This window comes from Portunus trituberculatus, chromosome 50 (assembly GCF_017591435.1).
Source record: "Portunus trituberculatus isolate SZX2019 chromosome 50, ASM1759143v1, whole genome shotgun sequence".
NCBI lineage: Eukaryota > Metazoa > Arthropoda > Malacostraca > Decapoda > Portunidae > Portunus > Portunus trituberculatus.
Window position 1 is genome coordinate 27,490,580 of NC_059304.1, and position 18,940 is coordinate 27,509,519.

Here is an 18,940-nt window from a genome sequence, read left to right on the forward strand (position 1 = left end):
AAAGAAAAGAAAAAAATTAAGTCATTATAATGTACACTAATGTATGTATGTACGTAACTTTATATTGTTGATGATCTTAAATTTATGAAGGGAGGGAGAGTGAAATGGGAAAGACACTTACTGGCAACCTGTGGAATGTAAACAAAGGGCGCATCATTGTATCACATACAAAACTTATGAACCACATTTCCACAAGGCTTTCCATTTTATCCATTGTAGTCACGAGTTCAGGTGGTTCTTTTAGCTTGCAAGGAAGATACGGTCTCACCAGCCTTCTTAATAGAGTCTGTTGACTTGAAAATAGTAGAGACAGTAGATGGAGTCAAGATGGTGGTGAGCAATGCTATTAGTTTTCTCACCTCTCGTGTCTGTGAATAATATCCAGCTTCACTTCGAGAGTAAGAGACTTCCTGGTCTTAGCAACACTAGGTGGTAAATTGAGCGAGGGAAGACGAGCTGCTGCTGACGCTTTTATTGTTTTGAACAGGGGGAGTGAGTGGTGTGTGTTGTCCACGAGAGGTGCTGGTGTATTCAAAAGCCTGTCGGCTTGTGTGATACGGCGGGCCTTTCAAACTTGGAAAAAATTACCTGGATAAAACTTCGTTAAAGCGAGTTTGGTGTTTGTTAAACAAGCAGATGGTTGTAGCGAAATTTTTTTGTGTGAACCTTCGTTAAGCGGGGGTTGCCTGTACATGCACAAAGGATGAACAACGATACACAACAAGAACTGAATGTTCGGGTGGACATGGGTAGCCGAGCAATCACTGCGCCACCTACTGATGTCTATTCATATCTTAAAAAATATCTTCATATTTTAAGGCATAAATTATATGAAATCTTTCGTTGTATATAAAAAAAAAATTGTATGTTGTAGCGTTCGTATCTCAAAGTATTACTGTATTACGTAAGTGATTTATTAACTTGCTTTGTCTCAGTGTAGTACATTGTGACCAGCCATATATAAACTCCATGTGTCCTGGTTCATCAACAATTCCACCAGATTGTAACAGAAAACTAATTATTAGTTGAGCCTCACTGTAAACAATGCTTCTCCAACAGACAGTACCTGCGAGGCCGAGAGGACACAGTGCGCTACATTGTGACAAGTCTGACTGATGAATGTTGCTCTGAGCTGTCTGAGGAACTCATGGTGGCCACTCCTTTGGTGTTGGATGACTCCCACAGTGATGAAGATAGTATGGAACACTGGGACACCTGGACACCTGACCCAGTACATGCCCACACCTGTAAGCACTCATATTCTACACCTTTTCTAATTTGAAACTGACCGGCTTTTTTTTTTTTTTTTTTTTTTTTTTTGTGTGTGTGTGTATTTGTTTTTATGCGTATAGTTTCTTTGTTATGTTTTTTTGTTGCCATTTTATGCTTTGTACCACCATGTTTCCTCCGTTTCTCACAGTAAAATCCAAGTCACAGCGTACAGCAGACATCATTTCCATGCTGGTCAATATATATGGAAGCAAGGATGTGTTCATTACCGAGTACCGCACTATTCTGGCTGACCGCATCCTCTCTCAGTTCAGTTATGACACAGAGAGGGAGATCCGATACCTGGAGCATCTCAAAGTGAGGTGAGTTATCTTGTCTCTGTAAATGTAAGGTATTCACATCACCAACAGGGGAAATGCTTTTGAGAATCCAGCTAATTAATCATCTGAATTGCCTTGGAAAACTGTTGTGATGAGAGATCAAAACATTTCTGAATACTGTCAAGCATACTAATACTAACATTTCATTCACTCATCCCTTTTTGTGGCAGGTTTGGGGAAACGCTGGCACTCCTACATAAATGTGAGGTGATGGTGAAGGATGTGGCTGACTCAAAACGCATCAACCAGTCCATCAACTCAGACGAAAATCCACGGAGAGAGAAACAGAAATTCCCAGTGTCTTGCATGATTCTGTCAGCTCAGTTCTGGCCGTCATTCAAGGAGGAGCGTCTGCAGCTGCCAGAAGAAGTGCTCAATGAACTGGAAACTTACACTGAAGCTTTCCAGGAACTTAAAGGGAACAGGACTCTCAACTGGAAACACCATCTTGGCCAGGTTTGTCTGAGTGTATGGTTGTTTTTATCATAGAAATCTCTACAAGAGAAACTGTTGTATACAGGTAACTGTTGATTTACGCGATAGATGCGTTCCAAGAGGCATCGTGTATATCAAAATTTGCGTAAAACAAACATGCAATTCTCATAAGAAACAATAGGTAATAGGGGGATGCAGGATGTGGTCTGAAAAAATTTGTACAAAATACTCTATTTGTTTGGCTAAATTAACATGTTTTTATTATTTACCATTCTAAATACTAGAAGTGTACTCAACCCCTTCCTCGGCAGAAACGAATATACTCGTTTTCACTAAATGTTCCGTTTTCAGTCGTCGACGAGTATACTTGTCTAAAATTTTACCTTCAAAAACCAGCTACAGATGTATATATTCGTTTTCACTAAATGTTCCGTTTTCAGTCATCGACGAGTATACTTGTCTAAAACTTTACCTTCAAAAACCAGCCACAGACGTATATACTCGTCGATTCTGGGCCTTTCTAAGGCATTCTACGTGTGAAACGAGTATTCTCGTCAAATCGTACGCCTGGCAGAGGTGACAGGGAGGAGCGGTGGGATTTCAAGGATGCTTTTACTAGACTTGCTCCGGCAACCACTTTCGTCACATGGGTGTTGTTTTTATCCACATTACCACTCATTTTTTGTACCCTTTTCAAATAATTTACACCCCAAATGTCTAGTTCTGAGGAAGATAGCAAATATGAACCTTCCCTCAGAAGCTTGAATACTTCTGATGACACTGCCAGTTCATCAGACAATGAATATTTTTTGACAAGTGAGGAGGAGGAGGGAGGTGAGGGGAGAGCTTGGAGTTTATAGGAAGACGAGTTAACTCGTATATGTCTACAAAAGTATTTTGAAAAATTACAAGCTGTTTTCATAATCAGCATGAAAAATACTATACAGAACCAAAATAAAATAATTAGTCTGAAAAAGAAACGTTTTTAACTAAAAAATTGTTGGGGAAGGGGTTAAAGTAAAGGGAAAAGCAAGAAATAATAAGTGAAAGCAAAAACTAATAAGAGAAAACAACAAAACAAAGAATACGTAAACAAAACACTCACCGCGTCACTGCCTTCACCACTCGCACCACAGTCAATCACTCTTCCTCTGAGCTTTACCACTTTATCAAAAATCCATTGATCAAAAATAACCCCACATGCAGAAGAAGATGGATGTTTTGGGGCCATCTTGGTGAATTATAGGCAGATTGAAGAGATTCTGTCTGTACTCAGTGCTGGCAGACTGCAAATGAGGCATGAAAAGAGCGGGACCTGGATCCAACAAGCTTTAACAACAACAGAGCAACCTCCTGCCGCAAAATGGCATCCATGAACGCTTGGAGGGACGGTAACGAGGTTGCTGTCAGGTTGCAATCAGGTTATTGGTAACACCACCTCGAGGTGTTGTTACTGTCTTATATATGCATTTATGTTCACAAAACAACATTTCTATTAGCTTTTTACAAACCTTGCCCCAAGAAAGGATTGTTTTGTAATGCATAAAGTGAAATCTTACATAGAATACCAAAAATTAAGCACAGATGAGATCAGCCACAGACAAGGCGGAGACTTGCGGCGACTCGGCCGCTTCTTCTTTTTCTTGTGACCCTTTTAGCTTGTGTGTTGCTTACACCACAATATTTATGTTTCCACTCCTGTATTGGCTGCTGTAATGAATATATCTTAGCACAAGCAACCCCAGCTTAACGAAGGGGTTACGTTCCTAAAAAAACACTTCATTAAGCGAAACTTCGTTAAGCGAACCGATTATAACAAGTTTAACCCCTGATTTGAACTTCCATTGGGAGTAAGCAAAGCGAGAGTGCATCATAGTACAGCGAAAGGTTTAATGAAAGTAAAAATTATGAAGTTACACATTTAGGTAGTTTAATTTAAGTCATTATAATGTACACTAATGTATGTATGTACGTAACTTAATAATGTTGATGATCTTAACTTTATGAAGGGAGGGAGAGTGAAATGGGAAATACACTAACCGGCAACCTGTGGAATGTAAACAAAGTGCGCATCATGGTACCACATACAAAACTTATGTACCACATTTCCACAAGGCTTTCCATTTTATCCATTGTAGAGTCACGAGTTCAGGTTGTTCTTTTAGCTTTCAAAGAAGATGCAGTCTCACCAGCCTTCTTAATAGAGTCTGCTGACATGAAAATAGTAGACAGTAGATGGAGTCAAGATGGTGGCCAGCAATGATACTAGTTTTCTGGCCTCTCTCTTGTCTGTGAATAATACCCAGCTTCAGTTTGAAAGTAAGACACTTCCTGGTCTTCTTAGGAACGTTAGGCCACATTGCAGGGCGTTTTGGTGGTAAGTTGAACTAGGGAAGATGAGCTGCTGGTGATGCTGTTATGTTTTGACTGGGGAGTAAGTGGTGTGCATGATCTTGATCTTTATCTTGATGCTACAGGTGACGCAGAATTTCTTCTGAGTCAGGCCTTTGTATCGGCAGCGCCTGTGTTGTCCACGAGAGGCTTGATCTTGATCTTTATTCTACAGGTGTCTCAGGATTTCTCCTGAGGCAGGCCTTAGTACCAGCAGCTCCTGGTGTATTCAAGAGCCTGTCAGCTTGCATGATACGGTGGGGCTTTCAAATTTGGAAAAAATTACCTGGATAAAACTTCGTTAAAGCGAGTTTGGTGTTTGTTAAACAAGCAGATGGTAGTAAAAGGAAACCTTCGTTGTAGCGAAATTTCGTTGTGTGAACCTTCGTTAAACGGGGGTTGCCTGTATTCATATACGCTCATGCCATGAGGATAACCTCGACTTTGTGGCACTGAATGATAGTGAATTACTAATGAAATACCACGGTATTTCATAAGTAATTCACTATCACTAAATATATATATATATATATATATATATATATATATATATATATATATATATATATATATATTAAAAATATATATATATATATATATATATATATATATATATATATATATATATATATATATATATATATATATATATATATATATATATATATATATTAGGCACTTAACATTCATGAGGGTTAGGGGATCGAGAACCTTGTGAAAGTTGAAAATTCGAGAATGTTTGGCACACATTACATGTACACATATGTAACAATAATGTTTACTTAATATAACAGTAGAATTTCCTTTACTTAATATTAGAATTTCCTTTACCTAAAATTAATGTTTCCTTTGTCAAATAAACCTGATAACTCATAAAACCCCAAAACGGTATGAAATATTGCACATGTTATGGTTTAATAATATGATAAATATATGTGGAAAAAACAAAACAATCACCACTCACATAAGTTTCAGTGCACTATTACTTATGATGGTGATGATAGTTAGTCATGCAATTACTTATGAATAACTGGATGAGATGATGAGGAGTGTAAATGCATGACATGAGGAGTCTAGTGCCTGAGTTGAGATTCAGGTGGGACAATAGGTGTAGCAGCAGGATTCCTTGTGAAATACATTATAATTGGCAATCGAGACCATTTCCTTTTCATTTCATCATCATTATTCAATATTTTGATTTTCCGATCATTATGAATTATGTCCACATGCTCGTTTTTCGTTGTGCGAGTTCACTGATCCGATTTTTTAACAATTGCCTGAATGTAAACAAACGAAGCACAACGCGATTGCATCGCCACCCACACTAGAGCCACCACCCATCAAAACTCATTATTGCTATAAGTAGGAATAATTAGTGATCAGGATACTGTTCTTTTTTTTTCTGTTTGTTTTTTTATTTGCCCTCTGCAGCTGCCGATCCAAGATTCAAAGTTCCAGCATAGCCTTTGCAACAGTTGTGCTGGATAGAGTCATTGTTTCTTTGTTTATTTAGTACAATTCATTCTTTCATCTAAATGTTTTATTTTCCTTTCTTTGGCTGCAGATAATTATGCACTGTTGTTTTCAGTAACTTTTTGTTTGAAACCTGGAAAGCAATTTCGAGCAATCTGTAGCATGAAGATTAAGATCAGTCTTACGGTCTGCTAACTTAATTGAATTTTGGTAAATATGTTTGTGCTGCTAGAAACTTGCGAAGATGTGAACCTTGTGGAACTCACGATGCTTTCGAACTTAGAACAAAAATTTCAATAATTTTTTCCCCTCAGTGTTGAACAAAATTTTGGACAATGAACAATCCAAAGGCGGCCGAATCTAGCTTTATCCCAGTAAAGCCAACACTGTAAGCAAGAGGTAAGCATCAGTTGCTGTTTTTTTATTTTGTGTTGGCCTTGTTCTTTTCCCAACTGGGGTCAGGACATTTGACCAGTCACTTAACCAGGTAGGACGGTTGAGTAATATTTACAGGTAACTCTTGATTTACATGTGTTCAATTTACGCGTTTTTGTTAATATGCGACCGAAAAAATATTATGATTAATTAAATTTGCGCGATCGGTTTGCTTATACGCGATTTGGCCAAACCACATTTTCAAACTGAGCGTCAGACACAATTTCAAATAGAGTGCCAGAGAGTGGACAGCGACGGCGAGTACTTGTGAGGGGTGAAGACATTGGCGTCCTGCGTTTCTTTTTTACTAGTGTTTATTTTCATACTGTGAGGTTATTTTTGATAAGTAGATTTTTGATAAAGTGGAAAAGCTCAGAGGAAGATGGTGACTGACTGTGGTGTGAGTGGTGAAGGCAGTGATGCAGTGAGTGTTGTATTTACATATTCTTTGTTTTGTTGTTTTCTTTTATTATTTTTTTCTCTTATTATTTCTTGCTTTTCCCTTTACTTTAAAATACACTTCTAGTATTTAGAATGGTAAATAATAAAAACATGTTAATTTAGCCAAATAAAGAGAGTATTTTAGGGGCCGCCGCGGTACAGTGGATCCGTGCGTGCTTTGGGATCCGAGGGGTCTCCAAGCGCACGGGTTCGAATCCTGTCTACGGTCTGAGTGTAGGTTGGGCTTCCTCACTCGGGGCAACGGTTTCCTAGCGGGTGGGGTTTGAAATAGGAGGTACCCTTAATAAGTGTCCCCTTTAGCCCATAAATTCCCGTGAAAAGCCCACATGGTATAAAAAAAAAAAAAAATTTGGACCACAACTCGCATCCCATCCTTTTATCTATTGTTTCTTATGAGAATTACAAGTTTGTTTTATGCGAATTTTGATATACGCTATGCCTCTTGGAACACATCTATCACGTAAATTGAGTCACCTGTAAGTATTTTGACCTCATAAGTAAGAAAGTACAGGTATTTCTCAATTTATGCCTCTTCAGATTATGTGATTTTGGAATAACATGAAGTAAAAAATTTTGCCCTTTTTTCAAATTGTGTGGATTGTTTAGAATAACATGATGTCATGAAAATCAAGTTGCACAGCTGGTTCAGTTTTGTGATGCAGCCACCAGGTGTTCCCCCAGCCAATATGTTATTCCTTTGCACAGTACCCAAACCCAAAAAGCTTGGCTTTAAATGGGGTCCCTAAAATAATGATGATTATTTTGTAATTATTATAAAAATCTATATGGGAAAATAATGCTTCAAATATTTCATTGTTACCCGCACACTGATAGTGTTGACGTCTATCTCTGCTCTCTATCTCTCTGTGCCTTACCAAACATATATATATCCCACAACCCATATCCCTCAACTTAAGGCGGGTTCACACGTGTCAATATGCGAGTGGCAATGCTACCCAGTAGAGGTATCAGGTGAATGTTGCTGCCTAGTGAGTGGAGCTGTAAAACAAGACTGATATGTTGGTCTTGTCCAGACATTAATGGCTTTGTTTATATTGTGATGTCACACAAGAGGGATTGAACATGTGGTGTCCAGATGCAGATAAGAACAGAAGTAAAAAACATAGTCATCTTTTTCATATTACATGAATTATTTAGAATAACATGATGTCAAGATGCTGCTTTTTTTTTTATGTAGGGAAGAGGGCTAGCCAAGGGCAAAAAAAAGAAAGTTAAAAAAAGGCTCACTTGAGTGCTGGCTCTCTAAAAAGCGTAAAAAGTGCCAAAACCGTCAGCCAGAATTAGGGGAGCAAATGCCTCAATACCTCCTTCTTAAAAGAAGACAAGTTGTAGAAATTCAGAAATACAGATGCAGGTAGGGAGTTCCAGAGTTAACCAGTGAAAGGGATGAATGATTGAGAGTACTGGTTAACTCTTGCATTAGAAAGTTGGACAGAATAGGGATGAGAGGAAGAAGAAAGCCTTGTGCAGTGAGGCCACAGGAGAAGGGGAGGCATGCAGTTAGCAAGATCAGTAGAACAGTTACCATGAAAATAGCGATAAAAGATAGGAAGGGATGCAATATTCCGGTGGTGAGAAAGAGGTTGAAGACAGTTAGTGAGAGGAGGGGAGTTGATGAGATGAAGAGCTTTCGATTCCACCCTATCAAGCAAAACTGTGTGACTGGAATCCCCCCAAACATGCAAAGAGTACTCCATACAGGGACGGATAAGGCCCTTATACAGAGTAAGCAGTTGGAGGGGCGTGAAAAACTGGCGGAGACGCCTCAGAACACCTAACTTCATAGAATCTGTTTTTAGCAAGATATGAGATGTGAAGTTTCCAGTTAAGATTATGAGCAAAGGACAGACCAAGGATATTCATTGTGGAAGAGGGAGACAGTTAAGTGTCATTGAAGAAGAGGGGATAGTTGTCTGGAAGGTTGTGTCGAGTTGATAGATGGAGGAATTGAGTTTTTGAACCATTGAAAACTAATAGATTTTCTCAGCCCCAATCGGAAATCTTAGAAAGATCATAAGTCAGGCGTTCTGTGGCGTCCCTGTGTGATCTGTTGACTTCCTGAAGGGTTGGTCGTCTGTGAAAGAACGTGGAAAGATGTAGGGTGGTATCATCAGCGTAGGAGTGGATAGGGCAAAAAGTTTGGTTAAGAAGGTCATTAACCCTTTCCTACCGGCAATCGTATATATACGATTGCATGAATGCGTCCGTAGCGACGGCAATCATACCCGTAATCAAGAATTTTCGCGCCTCAATTTTGAGCTCCGAGCGCGGTTTCTCGAGTCAGATGGTGAGTGGAAGTGTCTGGCATGTTTCCACATGTAGTGTTGTCACTATAGCTCTGGAAATTTAGCGGTAACTAAGCTATTTTCCCTTTCTCCGGGCAACACTTGGCAACCCCAGCGACCCGCCGGGTGGAAAGCACCATGATAAGTGCGAAGAGACATCCTGATAAGAGCGAAGGATCTCAGATCATAACATGGAGCAGGACAGACCATATGTATTTAGCAGTGCTTCTGAGTTTGAAGACAGTGACAGTGAATATTTAGAAGAAGAAACTGAAGAAAGCGAAGTCATTAGTGAGGACTCGGAAAGTGAAAAAAAATATTACCTATCATTCTTTCATGTTAATTTTTTTATTATCTTTGATTTTATAATAAAATGGTAGAAGGTAACTTGTCAGAGAGAGAGAGAGAGAGAGAGAGAGAGATCAACAAACAGGTTGGCGCATGAAAGCGTGTGTAATTCACCTCGGTCGCCTGCTGGTCACCCAGCCAGTCTTCCCCATTACGTGTGCGTGTGTGTTTGTGTGTGTGTGTGAGAGAGAGAGAGAGAGAGAGAGAGAGAGAGAGAGAGAGAGAGAGAGAGATAATGTTATTTGCCTCGGTCGCATGCTGGTCACCCAGCCAGTCTTCCCCATTGCGTATGTGTGTGCGTGTGTGTTTGTGTGAGAGAGAGAGAGAGAGATAATTGCCTGAAACTTGATATGAAAAGGGATGAAATCTCTCTCTCTCTCTCTCTCTCTCTCTCTCTCTCTCTCTCTCATTGGAAGTGTACAATTTCCCCTCCAAGATGAGAGAGAGAGAGAGAGAGAGAGAGTGTGTGTGTGTGTGTGCACACGGTGACATCGCTCTCCGGGCTGTTTCTGGAAGACGGATCACACAGCGGGAGGAGGAGGAATCCTTGATAAGGCATAAACTGAACTTTCAGAGGTCACATCGAGCTACAAAGTACATCATTGTATTCAGAATAACAAAGAGAAAATAATTATTAGTATTTAAACAGTTTTCTGACAATTTCTAGGTTTACCATTTTTACCTGTCATAGCAAACGGGAAAATAGTTTAAGCGCCAGAAGGAAAGGGTTAATGAATAATAGAAAGAGAGTGGGTGACAGGACAGAAGCTTGAGGAACACCACTATTAATAGGTCTAGGAGAACAGTAGCCGTCTACTACAGCAGCAATAGAGCAGTCGGAAAGAAAACTTGAGATAAAGTTGCAGAGAGAAGGATAGAAGTCATAGGAGGGCAGTTTTGAAATCAAAGCTTTATGCCAGACTTTATCAAAAGCTTTTGATATGTTTAACGCTACAGCAAAAGTTTCACCGAAATCTCTAAAAGAGGATGACCAAGACTCAATAAGAAAAGCCAGAAGATCACCAGTAGAGCGACCTTGACGGAAGCCATATTGGCGATCAGACAAAAGATTGTGAAGTGACAGATGTTTGAGAATCTTTCTATTCAGGATAGATTAAAAAACTTTAGACAAGCAAGAGATTAAAGCTATAGGACAGTAGTTTGAGGGATTAGAACGGTCACCCTTTTTAGGAACAGGCTGAATGTAGGCGAACTTCCAGCAAGAAGGAAAGGTAGAAGTCAATAGACAAAGTTGGAAGAGTTTGGCCAGGCAAGGTACAAGCACGGAAGCACAGTTTTTGAGAATAGGAGGGACCCCATCAGGTCCATAAGCCTTCTGGGGGTTTAGGCCAACAAGGGCATGGAAAACATCATTACGAAGGATTTTAATTGTAGACATGAAATAGTCAGAGGGAGGAGAAAAGGGAGGGACAAGCCCAGAATCATCGAAGTTGGAGTTATAAGCAAAGGCTTGAGAAAAGAGTTCAGCTTTAGAGACAGAAGAGATGGCAGTGGTGCCATCAGGATGAAATACAGGAGGGAAAGATGAAGAAGTGAAGTTATTTGAGATGTTTTTGGCTAGATGCCAGAAGTCACAAGAGGGAGTTTGAGTTTGAAAGATTTTGACATTTTCTATTTATGAAAGAGTGTTTGGCAAGCTGGTGTGGTAAATCTCGAGAATTATGATATTCCGCCAGATGTTTGTTTGGACTGCCATATTGTTATATCTGCTGATTGCAGCACAGAGCTGCTTCACCTCCGGAACAGCTAGTGGTGCATGATAAATGTCATCAGGAAGATCAGCCTGTGCTGTTTTACTATCAGTTAGATCCCATTATTATAGCAAAGATCATTTTTTGTTTATTGCAGCTGAGAGGTGCACAAAAGCATTTGTTAGAGGATACATGCTGCAGGGTGCATCTCAAGTTGCTCTCAGATGCAGCTGTGGGTTCAGGATCAGACTAATATCCTTTATATTGATTCCTATGGGGAAAATGGTTTGGGTTAAATTATATATATATATATATATATATATATATATATATATATATATATATATATATATATATATATATATATATATATATATATATATATATATATATATATATATATATATATATATATATATATATATATATATATATATATATATATATATATATATATATATATATATATATATATATATATACAGGCAATCCCCGTTTCACGAAGGTTCACACAATGAAATTTCGCTATAACAAAGGTTTAATTTTACTACCATCTGCTCGTGTAACGAACACAAAACTCGCTTTAACGAAGTTTTATCCAGGTAATTTTTTTTCCAAATTTGAAAGCCCTACCGTATCATGCAAGCTGATAGACTTTTGAATACATCAGGAGCTGCTGGTACTAAGGCCTGCCTCAGGAGAAATCCTGAAACACCTGTAGAAAAAAGATCAAGATCAAGCCTCTCGTGGACAACGCAGGCTCTGCCGATACAAAGGCCTGACTCAGAAGAAATTCTGTGTCACCTGTAGCATCAAGATCAAGATCAAGATCACACGCACCACTCACTGCCCAGTCAAAACATAACAGCGTCACCAGCAGCTCATCTTCCTTAGTTCAACTTACCACCAAAACGCCCTGCAATTTGGCCTAACGTTCCTAAGAAGAAGAAGTGTCCTACTCTCGAAGAGAAAGGCCAGAAAACTAATAACATTGCTTCCCACCATGGCTTGACTCCATCTACTGTCTACTATTTTCAAGTCAAGAGACTCTATTAAGAAGGCTAGTGAGACCTCATCTTCCTTGCAAGCTAAAAGAACCACCAGAACTCGTGACTCTATAATAGATAAAATGGAAAGCCTTGTGGAAATGTGGTACATAAATTTTGTATGCGGTACCATGATGCGCACTTTGTTTACATTCCACAGGTTGCCGGTTAGTGTATTTCCCGTTTCATTCTCCCTCCCTTCATAAAGTTAAGATCATCAACATTATAAAGTTACGTACATACATACATTAGTGTACATTATAATGACTTAAATTAAACTACCTAAATGTTTAACTTCATAATTTTTACTTTCATTAAACCTTTTACTGTACTATGATGCACTCTCACTTTGTTTACTCTCAATGGAAGTTCAAATCAGTGGTTAAACTTGTTATAATCGGTTCGCTTAACGAAGTTTCGCTTAATGAAGTGTTTTTAGGAACGTAACCCTTCGTTAAACTGGGGTTGCCTGTATATATATATATATATATATATATATATATATATATATATATATATATATATATATATATATATATATATATATATATATATATATATATATATATATATATATATATATATGCAGTAAAACCTCGCTTGACAAACAACTCTAAGGACAAACAATTCGAGAGACGACCAAAAAATTTGTCAATATATCGACCCAGGGGACGAACGATATCTCGGGGGACGAACGCGGTTAAATGGCTTGCCGGCAGGCGAGCCGTTTGTGTGATAGCCAACCCGGCTATCACACAACAACAAAACAAAACATAAGCACAAAAGAAAATAGAAATAGGAACATACAAAAAATATTACATAACATAATCTCCGTGCCACCACGATTTTCTCCTGTTTTTTTCCTGGGCATGGTGATGTTACCGGCGTGTTCTACTGTAGCTTCCTCGGCGTTATCCTCTCTGCTATAACGAGGCACCACATAGCGGCACTGACTTGTGACGCTACACAGCTGTTGTGTAGCTCTAGCACACTGTGCACATCCAAAGTCCTCTCTCATGACTGTCTTCTCGGATCTTGTCTGTCTTCCTCCCCATCCTTCTCTCTTCCATTCCATCATGCCATCAACGTCTAGTCTCTCAAGTAAATAACCTTTTCTTTTTTATTAATTTTATTATCATTTTGATAGCATTTAGGTAAGTAAAAACAATTTAGGCTTTTTACAATTATTTCGTTCATGTCATGCATACATTAAAGGTCTATTTTGAATGGGTTTTATGGACAAAAGTATGATTTTTTTTGGTCTAAAACGGATTAATGGTATTTCAATACATTCTTACAGAAAAAATTGATTCAGGGGACGAACAAATCGGGTGATGAACAGGATTTAGGAACGAATTATGGTCGTGAGCTGAGGTTTTACTTATATATATATATATATATATATATATATATATATATATATATATATATATATATATATATATATATATATATATATATATATATATATATATATATATATATATATATATATATATATATATATATATACACACACACAGTAAGGTCTCGGTTTACGTCAGAGTTACGTTCCTGAAACATGACGTAAGTTGATTTTGTACGTAACTGGAGTTTCCGTACATTTCAAAGCATATTATCGAGTTTTCAACCAATTATTGTTTATGGTCATTAAGGTAAGTTAAAGGTTATATTGTTATATTATTTATAACTATGTAGGAATATGTAACACTAGCTTGTTTTTGCTGTTGATTAGGGCCGCGAACGCGAAGGACTGCAGGTTGCCGAGAGGGGTGGACATCTGAGGCCGCCAGGAGGGTGGGCAGGTCGAATGTTATGACACCCAGGGCGGACAGCTGGGAGCATAGTGCAGTACGGTGGGAGTAGAAGCGTGGGCAGCGGAGCAGGAAATGCAATAGGAAAGGGCAATAGGGATCAGCAGACAGGCGCAGACGGTGCAAGTGAGCTGCGAGTGTCGTGTGGCCCAGGCGAAGGCTCCGGAGTTGTTGTTGTGATAGGTGCGTGAGCCCTCAAGGTCGTCAACCTCCCCGTTGTCATGGTAACGGGCTTCCCATTTTCTTCTTCACTCCCTTACACACAGCTGCTGCCTCCCATCTCATGTCTTATAATTATGTCCACTTTTTCTTGTAGCATAATGGTTTTCCTTTTCTTAGCATCACTGCTATCACTCAGGAGTTTTCTTTTTTGGTGCCATTGAGCAAGATACTAAGATAGTCAGCAAACGCAGATGTAGGAACACTCTTGCTAGGGGCGACAGTGTGGTGGAACTGAGGTACGTAGAGTGTTATTGTATTCAAGCATGAGGTGGGCGGTGTGGTGGATAACCACTAGTGACGCCTGGCCAACAATAACAATAAACCCCGCGCTTTACGATTTAGAACTTTTCAATTTTTTAAATCTTAAATTGCCTTATAGTGGACTGACGTAAGTGTGAGTTTGACGTAACTCAAGACCGACGTAACCCGGGACTTTACTGTATATATAGTATATATATATATATATATATATATATATATATATATATATAGAGTGGTACTTCGACATACGATCACCCTAACATACAATTTTTTTGATATACGACGAAAAATTTTATATAATTTACACCTTGAAATACAATGGTATTTTTAAGATATGAGTGGGACTTAGTAGGTGGCGCAGTGATCGCTCGGCTACCCGCGTCCTCCTGAACATTCAGCACGCGTTATGTATCGTTGTTCATCCTTTGTGCATGTATGTGTCTGTGCTCCTCGGCAGTGTGTATTTTTTATTTATTTTTGTGAACTCAAGACTCAAGATCATGGCTCCCAAAAATAAAAGTTTGGCAAGAAACACACAAAATAGCCTTTATTCACATACTGATTACACTTAGAAATTCAATAAACGAGTGAGTACAAATGGTGTTCTGCCCACAAGTAACTCTTCCTCTTTGCAATGCAAATAATCGGGCCTTGCATCCAATCAGCCTTGGCCTGAGCGAGAGAAAACAGGCCCCTTGTATTCTCTCTCTCTCTCTCTCTCTCTCTCTCTCTCTCTCTCTCTCTCTCTCTCTCTCTCTCTCTCTCTCTCTCTCTCTCTCTCTCTCTCTCTCTCTCTCTCTCTCTCTCTCTCTCTCTCTCTCTCTCTCTCTCTCTCTCTCTCTCTCTCTCTCTCTCTCTCTCTCTCTCTCTCTCTCTCTCTCTCTCTCTCTCTCTCTCTCTCTCTCTCTCTCTCTCTCTCTCTCTCTCTCTCTCTCTCTCTCTCTCTCTCTCTCTCTCTCTCTCTCTCTCTCTCTCTCTCTCTCTCTCTCTCTCTCTCTCTCTCTCTCTCTCTCTCTCTCTCTCTCTCTCTCTCTCTCTCTCTCTCTCTCTCTCTCTCTCTCTCTCTCTCTCTCTCTCTCTCTCTCTCTCTCTCTCTCTCTCTCTCTCTCTCTCTCTCTCTCTCTCTCTCTCTCTCTCTCTCTCTCTCTCTCTCTCTCTCTCTCTCTCTCTCTCTCTCTCTCTCTCTCTCTCTCTCTCTCTCTCTCTCTCTCTCTCTCTCTCTCTCTCTCTCTCTCTCTCTCTCTCTCTCTCTCTCTCTCTCTCTCTCTCTCTCTCTCTCTCATTCCCCTGTCACCTGTTCTGATACCACTCTCATTCAAAAGTTGTTTCCCCGTAACATGGTGAGAGACCTGAGGTATAGAAGTAACGTGCGCGGGAGAGGTGCCGGAATCAGACACAATGAAATCACTGTCGATCGCTCCTACTATTTATCATTGGTGACACAGTGACGTAGAGCATATGTTTACTCCTGATGAGTTTTGCCAGCTCACAAGCAAAGAAAATGGGAAGAAAATAACCAAGATATAGCCGTAAAAAGCCTAAATATCTGTCGACATGCCCCATGTCTTGCTTGATGAACGTCTATTGATGTGTCCCGAGTTTTGTGGGTTAAGTTGTTATTTTGAGCAATATAGTTCATTTATATCATGCATACAATAAACATTGGATTTATCTTATATTAAATCTATATTTGGTTGGTATTTAAAGGATGTTTTTTTTGTTTTGTTTTTTTGGGTGGGGGGTAAATTCATATGACAAGAACGAATTGATTGTATTTCCATGAATTTTTAGGGGAAAATTTTATTTGATATACAATTTTTTTGCTACAACGATCGTCACGGAACGAATTAAAATTGTATGTCATAGTGCTACTGTATATATATATATATATATATATATATATATATATATATATATATATATATATATATATATATATATATATATATATATATATATATATATATATATATATATATATATATATATATATATATATATATATATATATATATATATATATATATATATATATATATATATATATATATATATATATATATATATATATATATATATATATATATATATATATATATATATATATATATATATATATATATATATATATATATATATATATATATATATATATATATATATATATATATATATATATATATATATATATATATATTCAGGAAGTCCTCATTGTACGGTAGTTCTTTATCCTGTAAATTAACAGTTACGGTATTTGGAAATTACTACCCTTGATTCGATATATGGTAAGAAAAATTCACAGATACGGTATCCGTTCATTTAATCTGAGAGGGCCTAGAGCAGGGGAGCAGGGGTGATGACGTCATCCACGCCACACCTCCCCGCCACTCACAGTACTGACTTTAACTTGACCACCCTTGGAGCCTATTATCTCTTCCCCTCCCTCTTTTTTTTTTTTTAACTGCATTACATATTACTTACATGCATTACTAATTAGATGAATAAATGGAATATTGAAGGCTCCATTGTAAGCACAAATATATTCATAATAATCATGGGAAACACTAAAAGCCTACTACCAGCGGTGAATCATGCAGCAACTGATAAAGGGCACAGATGGGCCTGCAAGCCCACTATCAGTGAATGGTGGAAGTCGTATAACATCAAGCACGCCTTAGATAACATCAAGTCATCTTGGGACGAAGTGAAAACGTCTACTATGAACTTGGCGTGGAATAAAGTATGGCCAGAATGCGTGCATGACTTCCCAGGCTTTGCTGAAGACATCACAAAGTATCACAGGAGGCAGAAAAAGAGGGAGACGTGGAAGAAGAACCTGTGCATGGCCTGGACATCAAAACTCTTAGAGAATGTCTCGGTGGTATCGAAAAAGCTCTGGAAACCTTGAAAGAATGTGACCCAAATCCTGCCAGGAGTAGCAAAGTGGCTCATGACGTACAGAAAAGTGTCAAGATTTATCAAGAAATCTATGATGAAAAAACAAGAAAAACTAAACAGTCCTCCATCTACTCGTTCTTCAAGCCAGTCAGACATGTCATCCCTGTCACACCTGCCAACCCTGCTACAGCTGGCCCTTCCTCAATATCCTCTTTCTTCAAACCATTGAAATGTGCCGACCCTGTTGCAGCTGGCCCTTCTACATCTGCTTCCGACAGTGCAGACGACGATGTCTTATCCTCGTTTGCCCACTCAGCAGAAGATGAGTAAGGGGTGTAATCCCTACTGTTCCTTAGCCTCGGGAAGGACATTATCTGATGGAATACATGGCGATTGAAAGGTAAATAAAAATATTTTTTGTTTATTTCTTTTGCACATAATTTATTATTATTATTTTCATGTATCTTAATTTCTGTAGGAGTGACTTGTGATGTGCTGGAACACATTCCCTATTACTACATGTTATAATGGGTTCGGTATACGGTAAATTTGACATGTGGTAAGGTTTTTAGGAACACATATGTACCGTATAATGAGGACTTACTGTATACAGGCAACCCCCGCTTAACGAAGGTTCACACAACGAAGGTTTCATTTTACTACCATCTGCTCGTTTAACGAACACCAAACTCGCTTTAACGAAATTTTATCCAGGTAATTTTTTCCAAGTTTGAAAGCCCTGCCGTATCACGCAAGCCGACAGACTTTTGAATACACCAGCGCCTCTCGTGGGCAAAATGCGCACCACTCATTGCCCCTGTTCAAAACAATAACAGCATTAGCACCAGCTCGTCTTCCCTTGCTCAATTTACCTCCAAACCGCCCTGGAATGTCATCTAGCGCTGCTAAGAAGATCAGGAAGTCTCTTACTCTCAAAGTGAAGCTGGATATTATTCACAGACACGAGAGAGGCCAGAAAACTAATAGCATTGCTTGCCACCATCTTGACTGCATCTACTGTCTCTACTATTTTCAAGTCAGCAGACTCTATTAAGAAGGCTGGTGAGTCCGTATCTTTCTTGCAAGGTAAAAGAACCACCTGAACTTGTGATTACAGTGGATAAAATGGAAAGCCTTGTGGAAATGTGATACATAAGTTTTGTATGTGATACAATGATGCACCCTTTGTTTACATTCCACAGGTTGCTTGTTAGTGTTTTTCCCGTTCCACTCTCCCTCCCTTCATAAATTTAAGATCATTAACATTATAAAGTTATGTCCATACATACATACATTAGTGTACATTATAATGACTTAAATTAAACTGCCTAAATGTTTAACTTCATAATTTTTACTTTCATTAACCCGCTAAGACTGATGGCCGCAAAATTCGCACCCTCCCATTACCGCAATTATCATAATAAAATCACTCTGGAAAAAAATCTGCTGTTAGTAGACATGACAATGCATCATCCACAAGTTTTTATTGCTCTACTCACTATGGTTGTCTCAGAATAATAACCGATA

At 38.7% G+C, this 18,940-nt stretch overlaps 1 protein-coding gene across 4 annotated transcripts in view; it reads left to right on the forward strand.

Annotated features, from left to right (window-relative positions):
* Window positions 1–18,940, forward strand: part of LOC123500117 (anaphase-promoting complex subunit 2-like) — a 91,045-nt gene that overhangs the window by 33,718 nt on the left and 38,387 nt on the right. For all 4 annotated transcript variants that reach the window (XR_006673180.1, XM_045248780.1, XM_045248782.1 and 1 more), the window contains exons 9-11: window positions 1,060–1,247; window positions 1,421–1,592; window positions 1,781–2,066. Coding sequence is in view for 3 of the 4 variants with exons in the window: in XM_045248780.1 (XP_045104715.1) it covers window positions 1,060–1,247; window positions 1,421–1,592; window positions 1,781–2,066 (646 nt within the window). In the remaining variant the exon portion in view is untranslated. The remainder of the gene's footprint in view (window positions 1–1,059; window positions 1,248–1,420; window positions 1,593–1,780; window positions 2,067–18,940) is intronic.